The following is a 27,638-nucleotide window of genomic DNA, read 5'->3' as shown; positions in this document are numbered from 1 at the left end:
CGTCTTTGATATAAAGACAACTCTCTAAACATGAGGTAGCAAGCACTTTTCTACTGTGGTGTGCTTTCTGCATTCAGTATCCATTGTCTTGAGCTGCATACAGCTAACATTGTTTTCTATGGATGCTTGCTTTCTTCTTTAAGAATAATTAATCCAAAATTTAATTAAAAAAATCACTTTCCCAAACACAGTGTTTCTTCATATTCTCATTTGCTGTATTTAGACTAATTTGTCTTGACATTGCAGCTGTGCTGTTCTTTGTGTTGCACAATCTTTTGAGTTTCATTAAGAATGGAACTAAAGAATTTGGGGAAGGGGAGGGAAGAAGTGCTAGACTGTTAGAAGTTAATTTGCCGTAAACCAAAATGTTGAGAACAGATTACAAAAGCTATGAAGTGACATGTAAATGCTTGTTCAGTTTCACACTTGTGAGAAATAAGTCATCAAAGCTGTGTGCACATGAAATAGATGTTTGATTACAGCTACTGGGAATAGTTTGTTCTTACTGGTATATTCAGAAGCATAGAGGAAAATGCTTAGAAGATTAGGGATTGATCTCTAGACTCCAAAAAGCTTAAAGATTGTACTAGCTCAAAAAACTAGCTCTACTCTCTATTCAGAACACTTTTATGTGTTCTACCTATCCTGTCTAGTTGCTGTAGCTAAACTATACTGCAGGTTAGAAAATGCATATTTGTACTAGGCCTTTGGGGTCTTTCATTTTTTCTAAAGAAAAAAAGAAAGAAAGAAAAAGCTAATTCTGAGTAAAGAAGATGCATAACTTACATTTCTTGATGTTGAACACTGCATAACTTCCCTGATTCCTCACTCTGTATCAGAACACAATTCTTTTCATCCACTATATTCTACTTAACGGTTTCTCCTCAGCGTTGAAAACTGTTAATGTTTGTCATTAATAAAAGACCTAGTTCTGACTTTAAGTACTTAAAAATTTTGGTTAAATGTCTTCCTCTGCAGCTGTGAGAGGTAAAACTGAAACCTAAAGGATCATACCAGAAGGCAGATAGTTTGATTAAATGACTTGATTTGAATTATTTTTGGGGGCCTGGTTCATGACCTCTAATGTCATGGTCAAAACGTATTTCTTGGTATCTTCTAATACTTTTGGGTTTTTAATGGAGGATTATCATGCCCACGCATCACCTTGGAAGGCTGTGCTACCTGTTCAGACAAACTCCAGATGGGAAGGCCACCCAGGAGGCATCTTGCCCTGAACCAGTCAAGCTCTTAACTAGTTTCTCAGCAGCACAAACAGCACACAGAAGACTTCAGGTCTGGTAGGCAGATGTAGCTGAAGCTGAAAGAAACTAGAAACAAGAAACTAGGTTGATCTGGTTTATGTAACAGGCAGAAAAAACGGGGACCAGAGTATGGAGGAAGCTGCTTTGATGAAGGAAGTGAGCTGTGCCAAAAGCTCAGTAAGAACACTGATTTATTTGGGGATTGCTTATACCACGAAAGAGAATAACTTCACTTTGGGATTGTTTTTCCCAGCAAGAGAAGGCTGGGAGGAGCAGTGGGCAAGCCTTTACTCTGAGACTGGAAATGTGTCCCCCCATAGGGTGTGTCTGCCTCTGACAGTGCTTGTTTACTGACTCCCAGCTGTTGCAGATGGCTGGAGGATGGCAGCAACCGAGATGACTTTCTCAGATATCCATTTAGCTGAGATGTTGATAGTTGACTGCTGAGTTTTCAACATGTGATGGTTGTGCTGTCTTTATAGACTGCTTCAGCTTCAGGTTTTAAATGGATTTGCAGGATGATGTCCCATGACGACATACAGGGGCCTGCTCTGAACAGGCTGTTTCAGAACAAGGTCTCACGCAAAGATTTCCATGAATTGCTAATTGTCTTCAGAGCAGAGGAGCTGTGTTTTTTCCTATGTGGCCATAAATGGCCTTTTAAGAGATGCCTTACATGAAGTGACTGTAGTTCTGCTGCTGGAGTTGTTTGGTCTTCACTTGAATTCCTGAAGACGTCACCCAAAGTGTCCTCAGCAGGGTTTATTCGTCATCTGCCAATTTCCTCTTGGTTGGAAATGAGTTACTTTAGCCACAAGCGCTGAAAATTCAGTCTTTGTAATCTTTACGCTTTGAAGTAGTGTTGCTTAGTTGAGCAGACTTTCTGAAATTTACTGCTCTGCAGTTGTTCTGGTTATTTCCCATATCTATCTGTCTATCTATCTATCTATCTGCCTGTGAAAATTCTCTTCTTCAGCCATAGATATAGACGCTTATGGACACCTTGTTATAGTTCATCATGTTTAAAAAAAGAGAAAAGGGGAAAAAAAAGCAGTGCCATAGTAAAGATAATAGAAACAAAACCTGGTGCACTTGGCTGTTGTTTATCTCTTGGAAGAAAACACTGATTCATGCCTTGAAAGTGGTAGGGGAAAAAAAAAAAATCTATTACTACTACTTTCCCTTCTTTCTTTCCCCCAAGACAAACTCCAAGGCGAGTGCCCCTTCATTTCTGTAGTTGCTGTGGTTTGCAGGCAGAGCTTCAGTCTGCATTATCAAGCTTTCTGGCAATGTGAGGTGGCAATCAGTCATTCCAATGTGATGTGGACAGATAACTGAGACGTAAGTGGAAACTGCTGACGGAGCTGACTAATGCTCTGGAGGGAACTAAATTGTTAGCAGGATGGAGTTGGGAGCATGGATCTCTTACAGGGATATCACGGAGCATCAGGGCTAGCATACGCACCGTCGGTGTTGGGGTGCATAAGGCAGGCTACAGATTAATAACATACTGTAAAACTTCAGTGCTGCCCAAGTGAAGCCTCTTACCTTTTCAGACTGTGCTGCCCTGTGATGGCTGGGCTTTGTTGCCATGCAACATGGGAAGAGAGGCTGAAACTTTGTGTGCCTGGCACAGATTAGTTTGAACAGCAAACTAAATTCTTGTCTGAGGCTCTATATAAGAGGTTTAGAGATCCCTGCCATGAGGAAAGAAAGACATGCAAGGCAGCTTGCTCACAGATTATTTTTTATAATTAGCTTCGTTATGCAGTTATGACAAAATCTAGGAGTTGTATGAATTAACAGTAGAAGAGGCAAGGAGTCAGGAGGTCTGTTAATCTTCTATCATCTGCCAGCTGTCCAGTGAAAACACTCTTTTGTGTGATGTTAGGAGGTCTGGATTAGTCATTTAACACCTGCAGGCAAAAATGTTGTACAAGAACATGTGAAAATCATTAGAGCAAAACTGTCCTGACGTCTGTGATTGGAAAATGCAGACAGCATAAGAATGGAATTAGATGGATTCAGCTGTAGTTTGCATGTCGTTTTAAGAATGCAGCTGACACAACTCAAACCAACAATTAGGCAAGTAGCAAATATTTAAGGGATGTTTGCATGTTCTGAGTTTGGATCCAAATTACACAGGAAGACCAGGTTTCTGGGAGGATTAAGCACTTGTGGTACTGACTAAATTAGAATAGAATAATAGCACTGTCATTAATAGATTTATATTTTAACTAGGGTTGTTTATGATTAAAAAGTGTTGTCTGAAGATCTTTGGCAATTTGAAAGTGATCTCATAGTATACTGACAACCTAGAAGCTGAAGTAAATCATAACTACACATACCATTTTACTCTTCCATTGATTTTTTTTTTTTTTAAGCATATATGGTGGTCAGCTTAGCACTTATTTAAGAAATGAGTGTTGAGTCAGCTTCAGAAAACAGGCATGACAAGGTAGGTATTCATTCTAGCAGGGGTGATCTTCTAGCAACCCGCTTCAATTTATTGCTTAAAATTTAATATTTTAAAGGTGTTAACTCTGAATTGGCTTTTTAAAACAGAAATTAACTTTGTTATAACAGAAGCATAAAAATTGAAGGTTAAAATCAAAATTACATCTTGAGACTTGCTTTTGGTTTATTTTACTTTGTTTTATTTTGAAACTCTTAAAATAAGGAATTGATAATAGAAAATGTGGGGTTTGTATTTTTATTTAAAGCAATGATGATGGATACTAATAAAGTTGGAAAGTAATTTACATTAGCAGATGTTTACTGTATTATATATAAAAAGTAACATCAGCAAAAGCTCTGCCTGAAGTATTTCTTTAATGTAAAATGCCCAAGATAAGTTAATTGGATAAAACTAGCTCATATCTAACTTAAAAACACTGTCAATAATTAAAACTGATAATAGGCACTGGTCTTAACACAGATGTGCTGGATGGTGTAATTAAACACTTTGCATTCCTTTTTTTGTCTTAAAAAAATGTGACTTCCATTTTAGGGTCAAATTATCTCTTTCTGATAACTAGTCTCTTGCAGAAAAATAAACATGTCTGAGCTCAATTGATCCTTTAACCTTAGGATTTCTGGAGATACAGTCCTTGCTGCCTTGCTGTCTGAATTCACAAACAAGGTGTAGATTTTCTGTTGGCATTTTTTACTAACTGAGAAGTTAAAAATCCGTGCAGTGATCGTACTATAAATTCTTGATAATAAACTGAGATAGAGGTTTTGAACAATTGTCACTAATGTAGTATGTTTGCGGTGTGGGATTATTTTTTTTTTATTTTGAGGGGTTTTGTTGGTTTACTTTTTTTTTTCTTTTTTACTTTATAGACCACTAAAGCGTTCCTTCCCAAGATGCTGGAAATGAATCACGGACACATCGTGACAGTTGCAAGTTCCTTGGGATTGTTCAGTACTGCTGGAGTGGAGGTTTGTTAAAGTACAGCTAACAATAAATTTAGCACTTCTGGCTTAAGATAAGATATTTTGTATTATCAGCTAGAGAAAATAAAGTCAACTTTTCAAAGATACTTGGAAACTATGGTGCTGAGTACCATATCAAGGCATGGCTCCCTGTGGGTGGGATCCACATGACTCAGGCAGCCACTGTATTCACCTGCTTTGCAGGTGGACTTGCCACTTAGCGTGAAAGCCTAGGATGGCTAAGGATTTCAGAATGCTAAATATATTTGAATTACCTGATAAATTTAGGAACCTTAAAGGTGCCCACCTACCGACTCCTGTCAAGATCTTCAGTCTTAAGCTTGAAGCCAAAGGCAATGGTTTTCAAAAGTATTGCTTTCAGTCTGCCGCTTCTGTGAGGAAACGGCTGCCAGCGTTCCTTCTAGAATATATGGCTCACCTGGTTTAATAGGCTCCCAGTTATAACCATTAGGTTGTCTAGTTGCTAGCAGCTGAGAACACCAGTTTGTGAGGCTTGTTTGGTATATAAAACTAGGTTAGGATTAGAGCCTATTATCTTGCTTTTGAGGTCATTAGCACAAACGCAAGTGTGAACAAAAGGTATTCAGTTAGTGAAAATTAATGTGTGTAATGGAATAATGGTCATATTACCCTGTTAGTACAGGTTTCTTTCTATATAGGTAAGACTCAGTCCAGGACCTTAAACTGCAGCGTTTCATAACAGAAATGAATGGATCTGGTGTAACAAGGCTTTTTAGAGTATTTACTGTCTTGAGAAAACTACAAAGAATTTCCTAGACTGTGGGTGTGACCACCAGCAGAGGTGGACACATCCAACAGAAAACTCAAATGCTGCTGCTGCCTATGCAATTATTTTTTAAATGTTGCTGAACTTAGTATTTTTATGAGATATACAAGCTATATCCTCTGCTGAAAATTAAATAACACACTCAAATCTCCATTATATCTTCTGTTGAAACTATCTTTAAAACTAAAGTATTTAACTGTGTTATACCTATGCCCTGCCAACTCTCCAAGCTTTTTCAAATGTGACCCAAGGTAGTATTAGGTATCTCAGTCTTTTGTTGTAACGTTTAATATTAAGCAAACTGGTAATCAGAGTAACTTGCCATGTGAGCCTGCCTGATTCAAAGACTTGATTCCAAGGTAATATCCTCCTACATTCAGCTTTCCTGCTTTCATGATTCTATGCTAATTGCCTTAAAAGTATGATGATAAATGAGTTCACATCATTCAGTGGGTGTCTTTTGTTGTTGTTTTGAAAATCTGTGCAGAATCACCTCAGATATGCTTTGGCTTTGGACATGATTCGTATCTGTCCTTTTTAAGTTGCCTTTTTTTTTTCTTTGTTCATTGCCAACACAGGATTATTGTGCCAGCAAATTTGGAGCTGTAGGTTTCCATGAGTCTTTGAGCCATGAATTGAAGGCTGCTGAAAAGGATGGAATCAAAACAACTTTAGTCTGCCCTTATCTTGTAGATACAGGAATGTTTAGAGGGTGCAGGATCAGGTGAGTAAAATTTCCGTTCTGCTCTGTGTTTGTACTGTCATAAAAGTACTTGAAGGTAATGAAACTGTTACCATAAAAATATTAAAATATGTATTGTATCTGCTTTAATATATGTTAGTGTGAGACTCAAAAAAGAGACTATCTAAATTCATTGTCTTCTTTTGTACTTGGGCAACACAAGTTTGAGCTATGATCTTTGTAACTTAACAGTGAATATGAAAAATTGTCCCTGCTGAGGCATTCCAAAGAAAGTGAGTTAATGAACTCTTCACTGAGATCTGCGGTCCTTTATGTATCTTATTAATCAGTCTTAATCAAATATTTCAGAAAAGAAATTGAGCCTTTCCTTCCACCCTTGAAGCCAGAATACTGTGTGAAGCAGGCTATGAGAGCTATCCTTACAGACCAGCCAATGATCTGCACGCCTCGCCTCATGTATATGGTCACCTTCATGAAAAGGTAAGAGCAGAAGTGCCAGTTAGTTGGCAATACAATCTGCAAAATACTACTAAAATACATAAGCATGTCTACTTTCTGGATGTAAACACCCTCCCACCCATGCAGACCATAGGTGCTGTTTTGTTAGAATTCATGTCTCTCTTGGCTTGCATGAATGTAGGTTGTTTGCTTGGGAAACTCTGTAAAACTGAGATTCCATTTATTATGCATCCTTCTTTTACAATTCTGGTATCTCCTATTCTCCTGAATTTCCTATTTTCTCTTCAACAGACTTTTATTTCATTGTTTAGGTTCCCACTTAGAAATGGGGCATGAGATAGCTTCCAGCAAAGGAACATCTAGCTGTTTGTCTCTAGAACCAGCACGTAGGAGGCACTCCTGCACATTCTCTAGGACTTGCATAGATATGGTAGATAAACTGAAAATCTGTGTGTTTAGAACCAATTTTCAGAGTCGAAGTTTGGAGAAAGTGCTATTTAAAGGAATTACCTCCTTTGTTCTGTCTAACACACTGCAGTTTTTGGATGGGAACCCTGTTTAATCTGTAACCAAACTGACGATTCAGTGATGCAGAGTAATACAGAAGTTGGCTCAATTCCACTAATGCAACATCACTTGCATTCTAGTTTACAGAGAACAGCTTCACAGCTGTCTGTGTTTTTGTTTTAAATCTGTAGTGTGTAGCAGGAGCCTTTAAAATGCAGCATTTTCTTATTTTTGTTCTGCAAGGGATGGTTTGGAACTGAGGACCTTGGTGACTTTTATTCCACTTGCAAGTCAGTGGTTCTCCTCTGCCGCAAGTTTTTATGGTGGACAGGCTCACCAAAGACTAGCAGAGCCTTCACCACTCACCTCTTTCTTGGATACGTGTCTCTTCTGCCAACAAACCAAGGCCATTGTCAGCATCTTTAAGAACTAGCTTCTTCAACCAGAAGCTCAGAGGATGCTTCAGTGCTCTCTGCACAAGCAGTGCCTTGTGCTGCAAGTCACATCAAAGGCCCTCCCAGTTTTCTTGGTTCAACACTTCAGCTTCCAACAGGGAGATCAAAGGTTCGGCATAATCCATGCCCCAGGCAGCAGGACTTAGATCAAAGGCCCTCCAGTCACTACTGCACAAGCAATACTTCTGGCAGTGAGGACACCTGTACCAGTGACATCTACTTCTCAGTGCTTCAGTGGTCATAACTCCTAATGGCTAGGTTCTGTGCACTGCTTTCCACTGAGTGAGTGCTTGCCACTGTTTCCAGGGTCTGAGGAAATCCCATCGTAGGCCTTCACTAGAGCCCCTGAGTACTACACTTGAAATAAAAGTAACGTTTTGTAAACGTGGGAAGGAGGGGAGGGGTCTGTAGCCAGGTATCCATCACATAGTCATCTCTTGGAATTTTATCTGGAGGGGAAAAAGGAAATTGCTCTCTTTACTCCGGACCTCTCTTTTTGAGGATGGATGATTGAGTTTAGAATATAAATCAAGGTTGCTAGACATCTGGTGATCAAAGAATGGCATTAACTAACACTAATCCCACATTAAAGAATATCTTAAACGTCTGATGACCTCTGCTGATGTGGCTTTGAACAGATGCTTTGCTTTTAGGCCTTCTGTGATGCCCTTGCCCCCCACCTCTTTAAAACAAGCTATCACACTGCTTATGAGGAAGCAGCAGAAAATCTGGTGTAAGCTGGAGGCATGCAAATAAGTAGCTGCTTCCTCCTTTTTGCTTGCCTGTGTGGTTGGGGCTCTGGAGTTTCCATTCACTCTGTAAGTATCCCTGTGAATTAAAAATGCTTTTAGAGTCTTAGAAGCCTCTCCAGTAGCTAGTATGGTGCTTTTAAGGTGACCAAATACATAGTGTAAGCATAGGTTTTGGTTTATGCTGTCTTCTAACGATTTTATAATCTCTTTTTCACAGTATTCTGCCCTTTGAAGCAGTTGTATGCATGTACCGATTTTTGGGAGCAGACAAGTGTATGTACCCTTTCATCGCTCAAAGGAAACAGGCTACAAACAACAATGAAGCAAAAAATGGAATTTAACGCTGTTTGTGATGGACTAACATTTGTAGGTGAATGCGATAATGTTACATGACTGAATTGCGAAGTGCACTTGCATCTGACAGATGCAAATGTCAACATCTTACTGTGGCATTCTCTTGGGTCCTAAACCTGTGTATTGAACTCTAAAAATCAATGGTTTTTTTTATATACTGTAAATAAAACTGACTAGAGTACTTGGAAAATGTGATAGGTAAGCAAAGTGAATTTACAATGTAGCTGCCACGATTGTCCTTTAGAATATCACTGTATGTACAGTAAACTAGTCATACTACTTGTAGGGATGCACTGTGTGATATCTCTTCCTCAGCCTGCCAAGGCTTACAAGAGCTGTCTCCCAACTAGAAGGTGAAATGTTTCAGAAATTGTTTGTCTTTCCCTATGTTATTTGGGAAGGGGAGCAAGGGTAATCTTGCAATTTAAGCTACTGCTCATGACCTTTTAGCAAATTCAAGGACAGTTTCTGAATGCATCTCTTCACTTGTTCACCCAAGCTCTCTAAAGGACACATGGCCAAATTGTGGTGTAATTCTGTTTTGTAGCAACTGTGTGTGTTCTATTTAAACAAAGATAAAAAGAAATTTGCAAATCTCTGCCAATTCAAAGTCAAGTGAATGTCTCAAATACTCTCAGAGCAAACTTCTACTGGGCATCTGGTTTTCTAGGAATGCAGTCAATGATTTAAACTGACTTTTTTCAAGTCACTTGATTTGAAATATGCTCTGTTCTGTTTCCCTCTATATCAGAGTCCAATCTACTTTTATGACTATATGTTTCTTTTCTTCCTCCTCGTTCTTACTTCTGACAGACTTCTCCCACCCCCCAAGGAAGCTGTTGTATTAAATTTCTGCAACTGGACTTGTGCCTAAAAGACAAAGCAACTCAGCTGAGAAACAAACTGTTTATGTAAGTGCCGGTCATATGCCAGTTATTAGCAAAGGAAAAATAGAACAATGCCTAATGCAACTAACTCTACATGCAGAATATGGAAGGGTGTAAAGATTTTTTTGAGTTGTACTCACATTGTAGAACAGCAAATGACATTTTTACAGTATTTTTTGTAAAGCGAACAATTTTGTGCCTTGAATTTGGTAATCTGTATTAGTGAAGCATTGTAAAAGTGAACTACTACCTCTGTATCTTAATGTACACCATCCACTTGTAAACTACTATCAGACAAATTGTGATTACTTTTTTAGAATGTCTTGTTAAATAGTGACCAATGCTGTGGTTATTAAAGCGAGCCACCTTTTCCTTAAAACACTGATTGGAATTCTTCCTTTAAAGACTAAACTAATGCAAACTAATTATGCCTGTTCCATAGCTCTCTGGTATCAACACAGTTTCACTAGTTATTGCTCAATTCCTGTATCCACTTTGTCAGCTACATGGTTTACAGCGTAATCTATCTCTCAAGTCTATCAGTAAGTATTGTTTCTCTAGTTTCTAAACTCATCGATGAAGTAACTGGTGAAAGAGCTTTTGAAGAATATTCATTTCTGTTTTCCATGGAGCTTCATTTAGATCTACATAAAAATGACCTGGTGTGGGTGAAGTTTTAGTGAAATAAAAAGCAAATGTAGTTTCAGTACAGCTGTAGTTATCACTGCATTTACATATATATAGCACATATGTATAAAATAATAAAAAAATATCTTTGTGGAGAATAGTGGTGTTAACTGAGCCTGTTTAGAAATTAATCTAAAGTAGAAAAAATTGTTTACATGAACCCTTACTTCGAATTCCATGCTCTTTTGAAAAATCCTCTTAATGACATCCCCAGGGCCAAATTAACTCGCATGTTCTTCTAGCAAAGTCACTAAGGCAAGTACAGCAAATTTCATTCTATTACACAGCATCATTTTAATGCATATTTGTTTTTCTAAGAAGTCTGAATCTATAATGCTTTGTTGCAATCTATATTGCTCAGAGTAAAAAGCAACTTTTAAAGTTTGATATATTGATACTCAAGATACTTATTAGCATGACAGAAAAAGGAAAAATAAGATGGCCTAATACCAAGTTTCTATAAAGCATCATGCCGATGTACAATGGTTGCAGACTTACTTTAAAAGAAACTTTCAGGGCTTATACAATAATTGAAGTAGAATTCTAGATGTTGTCATCCTGGTTGCTCTGAATTTACTACCATTCCAGAAACATCATGATTCATCTCAGTTCTTGAAATGTGTGGCTGAGGGATGCAGCTTGTGACTGGTATGCTCTGCGAGCATATTTTTAAAACTTGTTCAGACCCTTAACTTTTAATCTTGTATTAAAAAGTCAGTTAGATACATATAGAGAAAGGGGATACAGATACCTTGTAGATCTGGTGAAAATCGCTTAAGTCCTTGTGGGGAGGATCTTTGAGGCTAATTTTATTGTTATTCTAAATTGTCAAGTAACATCTGTCACTTCTAGTCACACCTTAAAAAAACAGCACATAAAGAAGGTGGTCACCTGTCCAAGAGAGTTTTCTGTTGACTTGATGGCTTCCCAGTTGCATGGGTGACTACTGCAAAGTAGGAAGAGAAGACTTGTGACTGAGGATGGAGTGGGAACTGGGGTTTCCCCTACTTAAATTGACCTAAACTGCTGCAAATACCACATGATGCTGTGAGCTTCCTTTAACACTATGATCAGAAACTATGAGAATTAGGGTGTCTCTTCAGGGTTATGGCTAACTGATAGCACTGTGTTATTTCAGCACAAAGCCAATGTAGGTTGATTAGCTCAGGTAAAAGTTTTAAATCGATACTTTAAACCAGTAACGTGGTGTAGGAATGTTTTCCTTCATTCTGTAGAATGATGCCACAAAAGTTCACTGTTGAACCCACATGAGCCAGTATAGGTGCACCTCTTGGTATCTTCCCGTCTCTCTTGCTGTAACAACCAGGTGGGATAGTCATGTAAACAAGATGCTTGAAGATCGTTCTATGGCACTGTACTTCCCAGCCAGCAGGACAAATCACACCCTTGATGCGTCTGCAGTGGTGCTCTAGGGTTAACAGTCAATGGAGAGAAGTAGGAGCTACCTGATTTATGGACTTTTGGGTTTTTGGCAAGTTTTAGTTGTGTTCCTATCTGATGATTAGATACTTTCACAACACAGGAGCTGGCTGCTTCCTCGCTACAGAAGGTATCTGGATGACTAGTTCAGATGTTACCATCTGTGCTTGGTCACAGGAATGGCACCTTAAGGGCTTACGTATGTTCCAAAGCTCAGAAGGTGTGAGATAACTTTTTCTTTTCTGAGGAATGAAATTCCTCACGCTTGCCCTGTGGTAAATATACATGCACAGGCAATATAACTGGTCTATCAGAAGTGTGTTCACAACCAGACTTACCCTGTGGTAGCTTACTCCCGGGCTTACACTTCGAGGATTTGTCTGTGTAGTTCCCAAGGAAATGTCTACACAGTCTTTTAGAGCCAGGCTTTTCCCAGTGGTGCCCAGTGACAGGACCAGAGGCAATGGGCACACAACGAAACACCGCAGGATCCCTCTGTATGTCAGGAAACAGGTTTTCACTGTGGTGGTGACTGAGCACTGACACAGGTTGCCCAGAGAGGCTGTGGAGTCTCCATCCATGGACAAAAGCCACCTGGACACGGTCCTGGGCAGCTGGCTTTAGGTGGCCCTGCTTGAGCAGGGAAGTTGGACCGGATGACATCCAGAGGTCTCTTCCCACTTCAGCCATTCTGTGATTGTGCGATTAAGAAAAGCAGGCACACTACAAAAGTGAATTAGCACCTCTTTAACAGCTAGAATGCGTAGGAAGGAAATGTAGAGTAATCTGAATTCATATCTCCTATGTCAACCTCGTATATGGACAGTTCCAACAGGTAGTAGAGCCTGGATTAATCTCATTAACTTTATATAGCTAAGTAGGAGCCTATAAACATAGACTTTACCTCTGTCTCATATAACAGAGGTGTCTGGGGAAACAAACTTATCTCTGTAAAATCTAAGCTGTTTTTAAAGTAAGTCTTCCTTCTCTTCCATCCCTCAGTCTTTAAAAGGAATCTGGGATTGCCAGGTGTCTACACTGCGTGTACCCATTAAGTAACCGGTGTGAGATAAGACAGGTCTGGGCTTCAAGTATCTTTGCTTTTGGTATTAGGAGTTTCCTGGACTATGTACTTGTTGGTTATTTTATGTATTAATGTAGTTGCAGCTTGGAGCACCTAAGCTAGATGTCCAATATAGTATAAATTGTTCTTTCCCCTCACCCCGTTAGGCCGGTTCGGGTGGTGTACGTAGAGCTGTTAGCACACAGCAAGTGTGTACTTTAGCTTACATCAGGATGACTTGTGCAGAAGACCTCTAAGTGAGGTAAGCTGATCAGGAACAATACCCCTTTTCTTCATAATGAATAAATAATTCAGGAGCAAGCATTATTCTTTACATTCAAACACCGTCATAGTCTGTTGTAACTTTTGTGTGTAGACAAACTTTGATGAGCCTTATCTTCAGGAGCAACTCCGGAAAATTCAGAGGAATCAAAGCTGTGTAGTGAACACACATAAATAAAAGGATTAAGTTATGGACCACTATGGTTCTAAAAGTGTGCACCTGTGCAAGAATTTAATGTATATAAAAGCATTAACTTAACCTCTGAATCTGATTTCTAATTTTTCTCCGTGTCTCTGAGTAGAGTAGTCCTAAGCACCTGTTGAACAAAACCAGATGATCATAATGCAAATGGTAATCTGGTAAGTATTCAGAGTCTGTTTCTGTCTGTTACTACTTTAAACCCAAGTTTTCCAAGTACAGAAGCTTTGGGGCTCTGCTCAGTTTTCCATTGCTGCCAAGTTCATACCCCACAAACAGGAAATAAAGCTGTCTATGACAGAGACAAGGTCTTCTAACAGCCCCTGAAACAGCAGGTTAGGCTGAACTGGTGGATGAGGGCAACTGATTTAAGGCTTACTTTGTCATGAAGCTCCTAACCCTAAATTCCAGGTGTTTAGTCACACAGCTGCTCCCCTCCCTTGCAAAAAAAGCTGGGAAGTCTAGGGACAGTCCCTGACAAAGTTAGAAACGTAGTTACATAAAGCCCCAAAACCTGGTGTCCTAATTAGCCTGTTATGTTTCAGCCTGGCCATTAAATGCCAATGTGTGTAATGACAGAAAGTATGGCTTTATCATGTCATCAAAGAAATTAAGAAATTCATACTAACTTTATTTAAACAAAGTTTAAGTGGACAACCCAAATATTTAAAATAACTTTAGAAATAACATTCCAGCTTACATACTTATCTATCTGCTTAATGCTGACAATACACAAACAATCCATTTCTTCCACACAAAAAAAGCTTTTGAGCTAAATGATGAATGTGCAGAAATCAGGATAAGTGTTTGTGCGTGTGTTTGTGCCGAAGTTAATTTGGCAGGATGTGTGTTTCCCTCTTCCTAAGCAGGACGATTGCAGCTCTTAGCCAAGGAGCCACAATATATATTGAAAAAATGAATCCTTTAAACACATCCCTGTCCATACAGGCTGACCAAACTGCCTTCAAAATGTTACCTGTTCTGACTGAAAACATTTCGGCAAACAATGTGCCTGGGCCAGTGTCTATGGCACTGGGATAACTGTAGCCTTTCTTTCCTAATCCAATTACCGATAAAAGCTGCGGTGGCAGTAAACTGTGGGGAATAACTAGCGCTGAGCCATTAGGAAAGCTAGTAGCTCTGTCTTGGGACAGGTTTTCAGCAGGAGAGGAAGAATGGGGTGCAAAGATGGCTCTAGGGATCTCCCCTCCATGCCCCACACTAGCAGTTTCTGTTGCAGTGTGTGCGTGCAGGGTGTCCCACTCGTGTGCTGACATGCAGCCCTCCCTTCTCACTGCAGCTGCAGGCAGCCACAGCCCTCGGCAAAACTGCTAGGGCTCGTCTACGCACATCCCTGCTCAGAAGTTATCCTGGAACAACTGTGCTCAAGTGTGTGCCTCTGTTTGTGTGTGTGTGTGTGTGTGTACCCTTATAATCTGCAATAAGCCTAAATTGTTTCAGCCTAACTTAAACAAGAGCAATGGTCTGGAGTAAGAAGTTCAGTGCTCTGGGACTCATTCAGGGCTAGCCGACGCATTTTGGATTCTTGTTGTACTCTCTTCTACATCAACTGTCATGTCTAAACAAGGCCTTAGAAGATAATTGCAAACTTTCATTGGGACACATCTGCTTAAATTACTAATAAGCAAGGTTAGTTTAAACCTTGTCTGTTTTCTTAACAGGCAAGAACATTTTGAGCCACTGTTTAGAACAAACCTTACACGATACAAGTTAGGTTTTTACATACGTCAGTAGTTAATGGGCAGGTGGAAGCATGCCAGGGTGAGTAGGATGTGAGGTCTCTCTGCCATACTGAAAGCCAGAAATATTGACCTTTCCAGCTGCTCTAGAAAGGAGCTCCTGGCTGGTTAAACCTCTGGCATGTAAGTTAAGGAGCTTCATGTCAACAGCAGGATCGGAAGAGAGGGTGGAATTAAGATCTCCCAAATATCCCCAAATCAAGCTAGCATCAGTGCTCTTCATTTTATGGGTGTCTGCACAGAGGCTTCATCACCAGATCTTGTCTTGTTACTCCTCCTAGTTCAACCTCACTTCTGGTAGCAACAGTGGGAGCCCTAATGCAGATACAGCTCTAAGGGACCAGTGTTTCCTCAAGGCCTCTGCTTTCCCAGGGCTTGTCCGTGAACTGCAGTGCTTGACATGCTGAGGTTTGCCAGCTTCTCGTCCAGCAAGTGCTCACAGTGGTGGGAAATAAGCATGAAGCAGATGAGACCAAGGCTTCCAGCGGAGGGAGCATAAACTAGAACAGTCCAGCAAAAACACTGATACATGGATTTTTTCATCTGTCACTTGTAGCCACAATCCAAACAACCTGGTAAGAAATGCCAGCTTTTCTCTGCCTGCAGTGGCTCAAAATAAAAATCATTTAAACAATTGCTCTCCATATTTTATTTCTGAACTTACAGAAGTGACTACTTCTCTGGTTGTTAAACTAAAAATTTTGACATTTAAAAATAACATGTGACTCACATAATACATCTGTTGGCATACGTGAAACAAGGCACTTTGTTAGTCCCAGGGCTAAACTGGAAATTTCTGAAGAATACTAGCGTGGTTCTGAAAATGCAGGTTGTTCAAGTGGTAGTTCAGTCTGGTTTAGCATTCTTCCACATTTTTATTTTGTGTAGCAAACTACAGCAAATCAAGCAATTAGAAGATGTGTAATTGTCCTTACTAGATGAGGAACAAACTGAGCTCTCTGCAGTAATGCCAGGTCTACGAAGAAGTTAGAAGCTTTGGGAGTAAGTTTTTAAAAATAATTTGAACTATACTCCAATATGGAATCTTTATTTATAGGCAGAGCAGTTCTGAGCCACAGCTGTTGGTGAGATGGTGTTTTCTCAAGGAAATAATTTATTTGTCTCTTTCTGAAACTGAGCAGTAGTAACTTTCACCAAGCCACTGTCCAACTCAGGTTGGGACTGGGGCTGGGACAGGAACTGGAAGAAAAGTTTTGCCCAAGTTCTCCATTCCTGGAAAAGATTCCAGAATTTAGCTGGAATTAGCAAATACAATAGACTTGGAGGTAAAGTGTTCGCAGAGTATCCAACAAGCATCTTTTAACTTTCTTTGGGCTTTTGATGGTATAAATATTTGCAGTCCCCTGTGAAGGTTCTTGTCTGAAGACCTAGAGCATCTAATAAGAGCAGTCAGGTCAGCCAAGGTAGCCCCTTTTTATTCAAAGGGCAAAACTGTACATGAAATTCCACAAACTTTGAGCTTGTGGGACCCAAGTTTCTTGTTTTCTCAAAAAAATCGCATATTTTCATTTTTGCCTTCCTCCTGATGCTTGAATGATCAGATGGGGAGATGCTGTCAGTGGTCCTGGGATTCACCTTGGGAAGCCGAGCCTTTGTTACTGGATATTTGGAATCGAACCTAAAATTATTCTCTCACTGGGGACTCATAACACAATCTGCTGCCTTGAAAATTCTTACACGAAACAGCTTGTGGGACTGGGATGGCTGGGAAGCGGAGAAACTAATACGGCACTCTGGGCCAGAGGGAGCAAGGCAGAGCAAAAGCTAAAGCCCCACTGGGAAATTCATTAACCACAGCTCCTACAGCTGCTGTAACTTCCTGTTCTGTCACTGTCTGGAGTTTTTCCTTGAGTCCCACTCCCTGAAGACAATTCCAGCATCATGGTCAGGACTCTGAGGCTTCTCACCTGCTGAGGTGCTGCATCCTTGCCTCCTCTCCATGCTGGGAGTGATGGGTTTGGCTCTGGGGGGGTGCCAGGAACCAAACCACATGGGCAGTGCGAGAGCTTCCCATCTGTTGTGTTATTCTCACAAGGGAAAAGGGAAGTTATTTACTATCATCTTCATGCTTTTGCTTCTCTCCCAGCCTACACTGGGAAGCTTCAAGTGCCTGCAATGGAACAGCAGAGAGAGTTACTACTTGCAGGCTGACCCATGCACGGGGCCAGCCAAACCTCCTGGGCTGGAGAAGTTGCCCTTTGAGCCACGGTGCTGCACTGTCCACTTACAGCCCTATGAAAGCATCTCTAGCCCCGGTAAAATAAAACACAAAGCCATAGGCAGAGAACACATTTCCTAACACCTATTTCAGCTGGCAGAAAAAGAGAGTGTGAGAATGTATGTGCATGAACAGGAGTCTGCATAGATGGTTAGGAAACTCTGACCCCTCAGGCAGAGCAGTGTCTGCAGGTATCTCCAGTGCCCCTGTAGGCAGTTGCTTTCTCTCAAGCACTTTTGACTTCTCCTCAGGCGGGAGCCAGTTGCACATGCAACTTTTTCAAACAGAAAGGCACCACACATGGGTGCACACCTCACCCCTTGAAAAGGACAAAGCAATGCATCAGTTGCTGAAACGTGGTGACAAGCCCTTCCCGGCCTCACCAGTACCCTGGCTTCTGACTGGCGTGTGGTGCCCACGGGTGCTGCCAGCCATGCGCAGTGGTACCCTCAAGGAGTGGCTCCAGATCGAGTTAAGCTGTTCTATATGGCGCCCGTGGTTGAACTGCTTACTTTTCAAGGATCAAGGTTGTTAGGCCAAATCTGTCACTTGAAGCCATCCAGGCAGTCTCCCATTAAAATTACTGGGACACATTGGGAGGTGGAGGCTTTCTCTGTTGAAACAGTCACTGCTTGTTTGGAAGCAGCAGCAGAACAAACCCAAAGAATTTCTTTTTTGCTTTATAAATAACCATCTTCTCATTAGGCGGCTTGGCAGCAGTTTGGACTAGACAAATTGTTGACTTTCCACCTGGTGTCCTGTGAAAGGGACCTGCTGCTGTTATGTCATTAGGCTTTGCCTGTCCTGTGCCAGTGCTGAAGTCCCTGGCTCGTGGTAACCCAGCCATGGGTTCAGGCTGCAGCCTCCCATCTGCGCGGAAGAGCTGGAGAAGGACAACTGAGGTGCAAAAAGGAAGGCATAAAGGCTTGCAGGAGACACTCCTCAGGCAGTGCTGTGTAGCATCACTGTGTCTCCAGCTGCTAAATCTCACTGCCCACTGTGCCTCTGAGCTTTCCACTGGGTTGTTCAGGCTACAAATTCCTGGCAAAAATTATGTGGATCTCACACGTTACTAAAAAGAAATGCTTTGCGTATCAGCTTAAGTACTGGATCATCTTGCTTCTTTGCAAATCCTGGCTGCATGAGTACCTCTGCCTTTATCCCTAGATAGTCATGCTATGTTAGATCAAACCACAGATTTTCATCCTGGTTTAAGTCTTTGAGTTTGCAGTTTACTTCACTTGGACACTTCATTTAACTACTAAGTCTGCTTCACATGTCAGATCTATAGACGTCTAAGCAGCGAGTGTACTTGCAAAGAGCAGTGGTTATTAGCAAGTGCAGACACAAGGCAAACTGGTATTTTAAAACAAAGCTCAAACACAGCAAAACAGAATTTTATAGCTGTCTACCATGCATGAAAAGCAGATCCAGCACAGGAAAAAAGCCCCCTAGTTCTTAAATCTGTATGTTGAACTGACTTTCAACCAGGTGTTTCCACTTTAATTTGATCCCAGGCATTCCTAGAGGTGATGTAAGATCCAGATCCACAAGGTAATAATGAAGTCAAGAGTTGAAAAATTATCAAGGCCTAATCTGGCAATTTAGTCCCTTGTAAATCATTGCGGTTAGTTATTGCAGGGCCATTCTTACCAACCAAGTTCTCTTGAGACTTCACATTAACTTCGCCACCTGTTTGACTGTCAAAGAGATAAATTTCCTTGAAGGGGATCCTCCACTCCTGACTTTATTTATGTCGGGGGGAAGAGGATGGATTGACTGGGAAACTTCAATGGCAAGGGTCTGCATGTGCTGAATCAGGGAGTGATTCAATTCATTTAATCTGTTTGATATTACACATAAGGTCCCCAAATGAAACAGATAGGATTAAGAAATTCTCCTGGCCTGTTTGCTGGATGGAAAGCTTTAATGAAATGTAGTCAATTGCTGTTTTTTCTTCTTTATTTTTTTGAACAATCAGACCCAAAAGTCAAAAGACCACATCAGGGCTATTCTGTAACCTAATACTGCGCATCTTTCAGAGCACCTGTGCACTCAGTGTCCCAATGGCTGATACCCAAAAAGTATATCAATGAGTTTAAGAAAGTTCTTCAACTGGGAGATAAACAAAAAAATGCCAGGATAATAAAAATAGCTTAGTGGGATGGATCCTTCAGCTAACTGCCTGGGTTACAGAAGCAAACCATGTGATTACTTGTAGGCTCTGAGATGTGTTAGTGAACTGAGCAGCTTGTGTCTTGAATCAAAATACTTTCACAAGCTCAAGCTTGAGAGTTCTACACAAAGCATAATCTCAAATTGCTGCTCAGGCTTTTTTTTGGCTTTGTTTTCTTTTTTTTTTTTTATTTTTCTTTTAGGAAAGCCCTTTGAAACAATTGAAACTTGAGTGGACTAGAAGTAAAGAATAAAAAAGAGATTTCAGGTTTTAAATCTGTTATTTCCTGCACATATCAGTTGTTTCTTACAACATCTTACAGCATTCTTCTTGAGTTTGAAATGATGCAGCTTATAGTGTGGGCTTTGTAGAGAGAGATACTGTGTATGGACACACAGATGCGTGTCATGAAACTCTCATCCTCACCTCCTCTCATTCAATACCCTGAATCTGCAACCAAACCACATGGCTTATTCTGTGTGAAATCTGTCCACGTGGCAAGCAATTTTCTACTGCTTGCAGCAGTATTTTGTCATAAGTGGTACTATATTAAACCCAGCCAAATGATGCTGCCTCTGTCGAAAGGCAGGAAAACAGCTTCCACAGCTTCTCTACCCCATTGGTGTTCCTGACCACACAAAGCGACTAGTGTAAAGAAACCTTTTACCAGAATTTACACAGAGTGTCTCATTTTCTACGCTTTTTAGAGGTACTTGTTTTGTTATTCTGTACTCTTGAAGACCACTGGCAGCAGCGGAGGGGAGGCTGTGCCGCCATTGGTGTGAGGGCAGAAAGCTCCTTGTTCCTCCAGGCTGATCTACCTGTCAGTGCAGTGAGAATAACCAACAAGCTCCTTTTTATCATCAGGGGTTTTTCAAAGATTTATGAGGAGGTGTGGAGGTTTGGGGGGAGGGTACATCCTTTCAGCCACAGAGAAGATCTGTATCGAGAGATGTAAACTAAGGAACAGATCGGTGGAGAGGAACCGGCAGAGCTCTGGAAGATGCCGTGAGCAAAGCTGGGAATAAAAATGCATCTTAAAGAACGGGACAAAGTAAGATGATACAGAGCTAAGGGAATACTCAGGATATGATTTCAGAGATATTTCTCTTCAGGGTGTGAATCTTCCATGCTCTTTATGTTCAGTTGTACAGTGGGCAATGCCAGGACTGTGGTCTTCTGCACTAGTCCCATTCTCCCCAGTAGGAAATGGGAGAGAGGGAGGCAACCAGAGCCGAAACCCTAAAGCACACCTTGAGGGCACTGGAAATGTCTCCATGTGGGTGGAAGCCTTTCTAGGCTCCCTGGGAACACAAGGTCAGTCAAGCTGTCAGCGAGAATATACTCAATATCCTTTCTAATGCCCGCTGGCATTTCTGGAAAAGACTAACAAGTTTCAGGTCCAGAATCCCAGCAGTCCACAGCCCAAAAGACCTTGGGCTGTTTAGAAACCATTCACTCAGTTAAATTCATTACATTACTTTTGATTATATTAATGTTACCCTTTTTTTGACCCAAACTTTAGCCAAATGTGTGGAGCTGCAGGTGTTACACGGGAAACTGAAGATGGAGTCAGCTGTCTCTCTGAGACAATCCTGTTTACTTACAAAAAAAATCAGAAACTATGCTTTCCCTGGAGGTCTCAAGCTGCAGGTGACAGTCCTTTTGCTCCCTGTTTCACGTTGCTGTCAGCCAGTGCTCTGTTCAGGGTACTGCCTCTCCCCAGGCTTTTCTCAGAATCAAATCCCTGGACAAATTCCGCGATGCAGGAGCCACCCAGGCAGCATAGGAAGGGCCATGACACCACAGCCTCTTTTGGGGGAGCCTTGATAAGGCATTTTTTAAACTGGCTGGTCACTGAGTTAAAAAAGAAGATACAGGAGAAGAGACAAGAATTCAGCTGCTTTCCAGACAAGTCCCACAACATTCAGCTGTGGAGCAGTCATCCTGTCCCTGCTGCTTTGCTCTCTTCTGGCTCACCTTCAACTAAGGAAGGTTCTGGGAAGCTGCGTGGTGAGAAAGGACTTTTTGCATGCAAGGGTGGCACAGCCTGGACTACTGCTTCCCTCTTCAGTCAAAACCTTTCAGGTTCATTTCCTAGAAGAAAACCCCGCTCTTTGTCAGGGATCCAGTTTTCTTCTTCCTTTTCTTGGCCTAAGGGCCAAATGAACATACAAAGCAAGCTGGGAGGGGACAAGTGCATCTTTGTGCCTGTGGAGAAAAGTGGCTGGGCAGAGCGGCTTGCAGTTTTGATTTCATGCTTTTTGCCTAAGTCAGGCCTGCCAGACCCATCAGCCTTTTCCTCTGTGAGACCAGAGATCTTCCAGCTTCCAAATGTTGAGCAGCTCAGGTAACCAGATGTCCACAGCTCCCTGAGAAATTGCTGCTGCAGCACGTCAGCACCCCTTGCTGCACATGAACAGCCAGGTCTGTGCAGGCATAGGGTGTCCTATGGGTCCAGGATGCTCAGCTCAAGCAGATGCCCCATACTGCCAGGCTGGCTTTAAACTCTCTCATATTTTCAACCCCCATGTGCTTTCGTTGCCTTCATCTGCAAACTGGTACTATTTCTATCCTACTGACCTGGACAGATGGCAGGTGAAGTGTGTTGGAGACGTGCTGAAAGAAGGTGTGTTTGTGTACGTGTGAAATAAATGCATGATCTACAGCCGATTTCCCTCCACCGTGATGTGCCAGACTCTTCAGTGAGGAACATGCTTTGATAGGAGAGCTGGGAGATGGCTCTGGCTTTTGTGGGGCAGGAGCTTAGGAGCAAGGTGGAAAAACAGGGTAAGAGGGGTGAAAGGTTGTGATCTGATGACTGCTTTGGAGGACTGGGCTTGGCTGGCCAGGGTGACAGGGACCCAGGAGGACAGGAAGGGCAGAGGGAGCTGATAAGGGCAAGCGCCAGAGTGAACAAGGATTGACCTTAAGAGGAAGCCATCTCCTTATATATAAGCATAAGAAAAGTGAATGGGCTTCTGCAAGCAACTTATTCTAGCATTTCTTAACTGTTGAGTCCTTGGATCACTTAATTACAATATTTTTCACTGTGTTGATAAGAACATATAAAACATATATATGCTTAAGATATAGATTACAATGAAAAAAATGCTCCAGTGCTTCCAAAATAACATAGGTCTTATAGAAAACTAACTGATCCTTTCCCAATTCCTCTTTCTAAGTGTTATCTTTTGACAAATGAACAAGAAAGGCTGTAAAAGATGAAGCTGGAAAAGGAAGAGCCAATATGATCAGGGCTGCACAGAAATTTGGGGTTAAGTCCCACTGGTTATTTTTAAAATATACCCCTAGAAAGAGAAGAGTTTGTGTGTTCAAAGGTACAAATTAAGGCCATGTGAGTCCAAACTCTGAATTTCCTGGCTCATGCCAGTCTAAGCCATTATAAAAATGTGTGTACAGGGGTGTGGGTACTTATAATTCATGTCTTTCATCTATCTGGGATACGCTTTTGTGTTGCTCGTATGAAATTTAACAAAGAGCTTGTAAGAACAAAGCCTGGAGTAAATCTTCAATTATAATTTGAATACACACTCTTCATTATGAGAAAACAGCCAAATTGGCCATTAATTTTCCAAACACACATGTTTAAGATGATTTACTGGCAGCTGGGTGTATGCATACATACACACACAGAGAGACTTGCTTGCATCCAGCTTTACAAGGAATCTCGGAAAATATCCCAGTCTGCTTTACAGAATTACAGTAAGAAGAATGTGACACCCTTTGCCATTATGTTTGAGCCAGTGATTCAGGCGGGGGTGGTGGGGGAAGGGGAAAGCTTTTGGCAGAACAGTTCAAGGTCCCCCTACACTTGAACTTTGAATAAGCAGTGACTGTATCTTCAGGAGAACTGTGGGTGTTAGAGCAGGACAGTGAGATAGAGTGAGAGTAAAAATACCTCAGCAGGGGTTTTCCTTCTGCTTTATGGAAAATGATGCAAAACCATTCATGAGTTCATTGTAACAGGAGTGAAAAGAGACACAGGATTTATTTTTTTTTTGTTAAGGCAGACAGCGGTTTTGTGAGGTCATCATTCTTAGTCATAGCTATCTGGCGGCAGCTGAGCAGCTTTTCTATCTTCACCTGGCTGCATTGCTCATCCAGTGCCTTGGGAGACTCTCCTCATGACCAGGTTTGAGAGGGCTGTTTGGATGAGAGCAGCTTTTAAAAACAAAGCGTACTTCCTTGTGACTAATCCCTTTCTGATTTCTTTCTGGTGATGCAGAGCCATCTCTGGCTGAAAGTGTGGCTGATACTGCATCTACCGATCTCTCCAGGGACTTGCCCATTTGCCTTTGCCCTGGAGGAATATCTCCAGAAACGTCTGAGAGGGTTGGAGCCTTTCCCATCATCCTCACACATGTGGGACTGCGGGAAAGTGAGGGTCAAAGAGCGGCACCACCCTGGCACAATTCCAGGATCCCAACCCTTGTGACATTTGTGGGGCTGGGAGATTGAGCCCAGTCCTCCTGGGGTTTTGCTGGGGGAAGAGCTCCCGGCTTGGTCCCCACAGCTGTGGGGCTTGGCTGCAGCTGGGCTCCTTGGTAGTGTTTTCCCCCAGCCAAACCCTTGGGAGGAGGTGGTGAGCAGCAGAACCCCATCCTGCGTTGGCACCATGCTTGCCTTCACCCATGCTTAGGGCACTGAGAAGACCCTGTTATTGTAGTCCCCCAGACGTTGTAAATAATGGATAAGGAACCTCAGTGCAAAAGAAGAAATGTTCATGTCTTAAAAGTCAGAGAAAAAGATGCATTGCGGACAACAGCCTATGAGAAAGACATGCTGATTAGTGAAAAACCACACATGCATTTACCTGCACACACACAGATAGACCCCACTGAAACAACCAGCACCCACTGGGTTCTCCCTCTTCCTGCCTGAACTTAGCTAAAAATATAAACTTACTGTCCGTTTTTTGATAAAGACTTTGATAAAGATGTGGGCACTTCAAGTATATCTGTCTCATGTATTATTATTAAAACCCATGTTAGACTAACCCATATAACCAGTTTAAGTCTTTCACTTCAGTGGTCATTGGGTCAGAGCAGCAGCTAGTATTGGAAGAGCTTCCTGAGCGCTTCTAATTCAACTGTATCCCTGAAAATATCACTAAATCCTGACAAATTCTTCTCATATTTGCTTCCAAAGCAACTCTAACCTTATGAGTTGAGAATTACGTACTATGCCTCATGGCAGGTTTTTAAATAACATACCAGAACTGTGTTTGCCACTTGCTAGCCCTAGTAAATTCGATATTTACACTGTCATCAGCTAAAGTGTGTTGGGCTCCTGTTGTGTGACTTTGGGGATTTGCTGGGGTTTCTATAAAACACAGGCCAGCTGCAACAGTGAAGGCAGTTCAGTTTAATAAGCTAATAAATACATTTAATGACCCTCATTATGTCTCGCAGTGATATCTGGTATTAAACTGCAAGTGTTAGCCCGAGTAGAATGTAAAATAGAAAGTTCCCTGCTGAAATGGTGCAGTCTTGTGTGCATGTGTACGTACATAAATGCATACGCATATGCATATAAACCCATTGGAAGGTTCCTCAGAAGAAAGCTATGACATTAATTTTTCATTAATTCTTGTGAGATTTCAGCTGCTTTTGCAGCTTAAAAGAAGAAATAATTTTAAGTTGCAAGAGAGTAGGGTAGATAGGAGTCATGGGATAGATATACCCCAATGTGAAGGTAAATGGTCGCTTGCTGGCTAGCAGACACGCTGCGCCCAGGCTGTGCCACTGCTGGGCAGCCAAAATAATCCCCCATGGGAGTCCTTGTGCTTTCTAATGGATTGGGGGAGGGGGTTCTCAGACTCCCGAGACTTTGAGCTGCAGTGGTATAACTGGTCACCAAGTGTACATTGAGTATGTACACCAAGAGGGTCCCCTTGGGGCTGACAGATGGGAAAATAAATCCACTACCTTCATTAACACAATTTAGACATAACACAGGCAGTGAAGGCACCGAGCCCCTGTATCCCTGCAGAGCTGTTGGCTTTCTGGGCACTTTCCTAAAAGGATGCCATAATAGATAATCACCTAGACCAAGGTCCTGGGGTGATCCTCCAGCCACCTGTGAGATTGTTCTGCTTAATGCAAGGGAGGGGGCCACGCTAAGGAGCCCAGAGCAACTGGAGGTCCATGTATCAGCTAGCTTAGCCAAACGTGTTTGCAGCAGAAAAAGCCAAACAGGAGCCGTGAGCATGAGGAAAGGCAAAAAAACCTGCATGGGCCTGCACATTGTATGGTGAACACCATGCAGGTCACAGCACACCAGTAGGTACCCAAGCAGCTGAAATGAGTTTCAACTGGCCACGCCGAGACAGCACAGCCCAAGGTGGACACCATTATCCCCAAGGGATGTCTCCACCACTCGGACTGCTATGGACTCTGGCCAGGCTCGGGCACACACCAGGACTGCTGTCAGGAGGGCAGTGAGGTTTGACATTTCAGGCTAAGTGGAGACTACAGAAGGTTTTAAAAAAACCCCTCCCTGATCAGGTTCACAAGTATGGATGGAGAAAACGATAGGGAGATGCTGAAAAAAATGTGAATTAATTAAGTCAAAAAAGACCAATTCTGTATTTAAAAATAAACCTTCTGGTAAACTATTTAGCATGTGGTTGCTGAATCAAAACATGCCAATCACTAGATCATCTGCACCCAAAAGTCAGCATGGGCTCTATCTTTTACGTACAATATAGATGAACTCGTAAATTTGCTGGATAGTACAAATTTGAATGCTACGGAAAACAGAGGAGAGAAGCTTGAGTGGTTTCTGTTGACACCAGAAAAACAAGATTATCCTAGATTTCCAAATATGTCCAATCTTTATTTTTAGTTAATATGTTAATCCGCTTAACAAAATCTTTCTGTCTTGCAATGCACCTCTGTTTTCCTGCTTGAGGGATAGAAAATGATCTTGATTACTAAAAAATCCTCTCAGGCCTTGTTTTTGGTCATTTTACCATAAACACAGGAACTTCTCTGTGCCAGTCAGGCAATGCAGTAGCACCATGACTTTCCAAGCCAGGCAATGTTTCTGCCACCTGCGTACTGTGAGCGGATCGGAGGGGACCCCACACGTGTGCTTGTGCTCACACGCTCTCTCTGCTCTGGGCTCTTCTCAGAGGCTTCAGAAGTGCTGGGGTCAGCTTGGCGTTCATTCACTTTCACACAAGGCCAGCCTTTTCCCCCCACAGTGACCCCAGCTGACTTGCCAGCCACAGCCAAGCTCTTTTTTTTGAGGCAATGTGCAGCTAATCATGGTTCCAGTTAGCTCAGCTGCCGTGAAGATGGGTGCTCACATCAGATACGCTGTAGGGTTCACTGATACATGCAAGTCCAACAAGCCACATTTTTGCTTTGATCAACTATTCTCATTAGGAACATACTGATAAATGATAGCTTTTGGAAAGAGGTTTTGTAGCAGGTCAGGGCGATACGGGAGAGGCTGCAGAGCACTGGAACACAGGGTTTCAGAGACAAAGGAAGTATTTGGACAACAGGCTGCAAGCATAGAGAGCTAGAGGCAAGGCTGGGACCTGTAAAACAAGCTGGTCATCCAGGGCCAGAAAGATTGTCCTCAGAGTTCAATAATACTGTAAGTCACCATGAAAATATTGAAAAATGTAAACTGTCGGTGAACTTCTCACGGACTAGAAAATTGACTCCCAGAGCACCCCCTCTGAACTGGAGATGGGAATAGTACACAGCCACCGGCTCTTAAGTCAGCAACCCACATTCAGTGACATGGCCTGAGCTCCTGTGTCCCCAGGCAGAGACAGGAGGTTAGAGTTATCTGTTTTTAACCAGCGCTGCTGTGTTTTTCTTCATCTCAGCATAGAAGTCAGTGTGGTCTCATGCTGTGACTCATCCTGGGAGATCCCATACTATTTTTCCTAGAAGCCCTTGTGGCAGAGAAGCTGTGAGAAGCACAAGCCTTGGAGGATCACCTCAGAAGACAACAGAGGAAGAGACCAGTCCATTATAGTAATAGTTTACATCTTGTGGCATTTTCTGAAGCGCGACTGTGCGAGCCTCGCAGCAGCAGCAGGCTCACCAGCCCTGTTGCCTTGTGTCTGCTGCAGACCTTTCTGTAGATGGACACAGATATTTAAAAACATTTTATTTTCTCA

The 27,638-nt window shown here is 41.9% G+C and overlaps 1 protein-coding gene across 2 annotated transcripts in view; it reads left to right on the top strand.

The window, feature by feature from the left end:
* Nucleotides 1–25,099, top strand: part of RDH10 (retinol dehydrogenase 10) — a 42,006-nt gene extending 16,907 nt beyond the window's left edge. Inside the window, exons 3-7 of one of the 2 annotated variants that reach the window (XM_080381450.1) lie at nucleotides 4,608–4,706; nucleotides 6,087–6,232; nucleotides 6,560–6,691; nucleotides 8,602–8,754; nucleotides 9,552–25,099. In XM_080381450.1, coding sequence (XP_080237576.1) covers nucleotides 4,608–4,706; nucleotides 6,087–6,232; nucleotides 6,560–6,691; nucleotides 8,602–8,725 — 501 coding nt within the window. In that variant the 3' untranslated portion in view covers nucleotides 8,726–8,754; nucleotides 9,552–25,099. Of the gene's footprint in view, nucleotides 1–4,607; nucleotides 4,707–6,086; nucleotides 6,233–6,559; nucleotides 6,692–8,601 lie in introns of both variants that reach the window. The other variant, XM_080381449.1, reaches the window with a different exon arrangement.
* Nucleotides 25,100–27,638: the final 2,539 nt, after the last annotated feature.

The sequence above is a fragment of the Falco punctatus genome, assembly GCF_963210335.1.
Source record: "Falco punctatus genome assembly, chromosome: 3".
In the NCBI taxonomy this organism is placed as follows: domain Eukaryota; kingdom Metazoa; phylum Chordata; class Aves; order Falconiformes; family Falconidae; genus Falco; species Falco punctatus.
The sequence above is the reverse complement of the archived record's forward strand: the minus strand, read 5'-3'. Positions and strand labels throughout refer to the sequence as shown.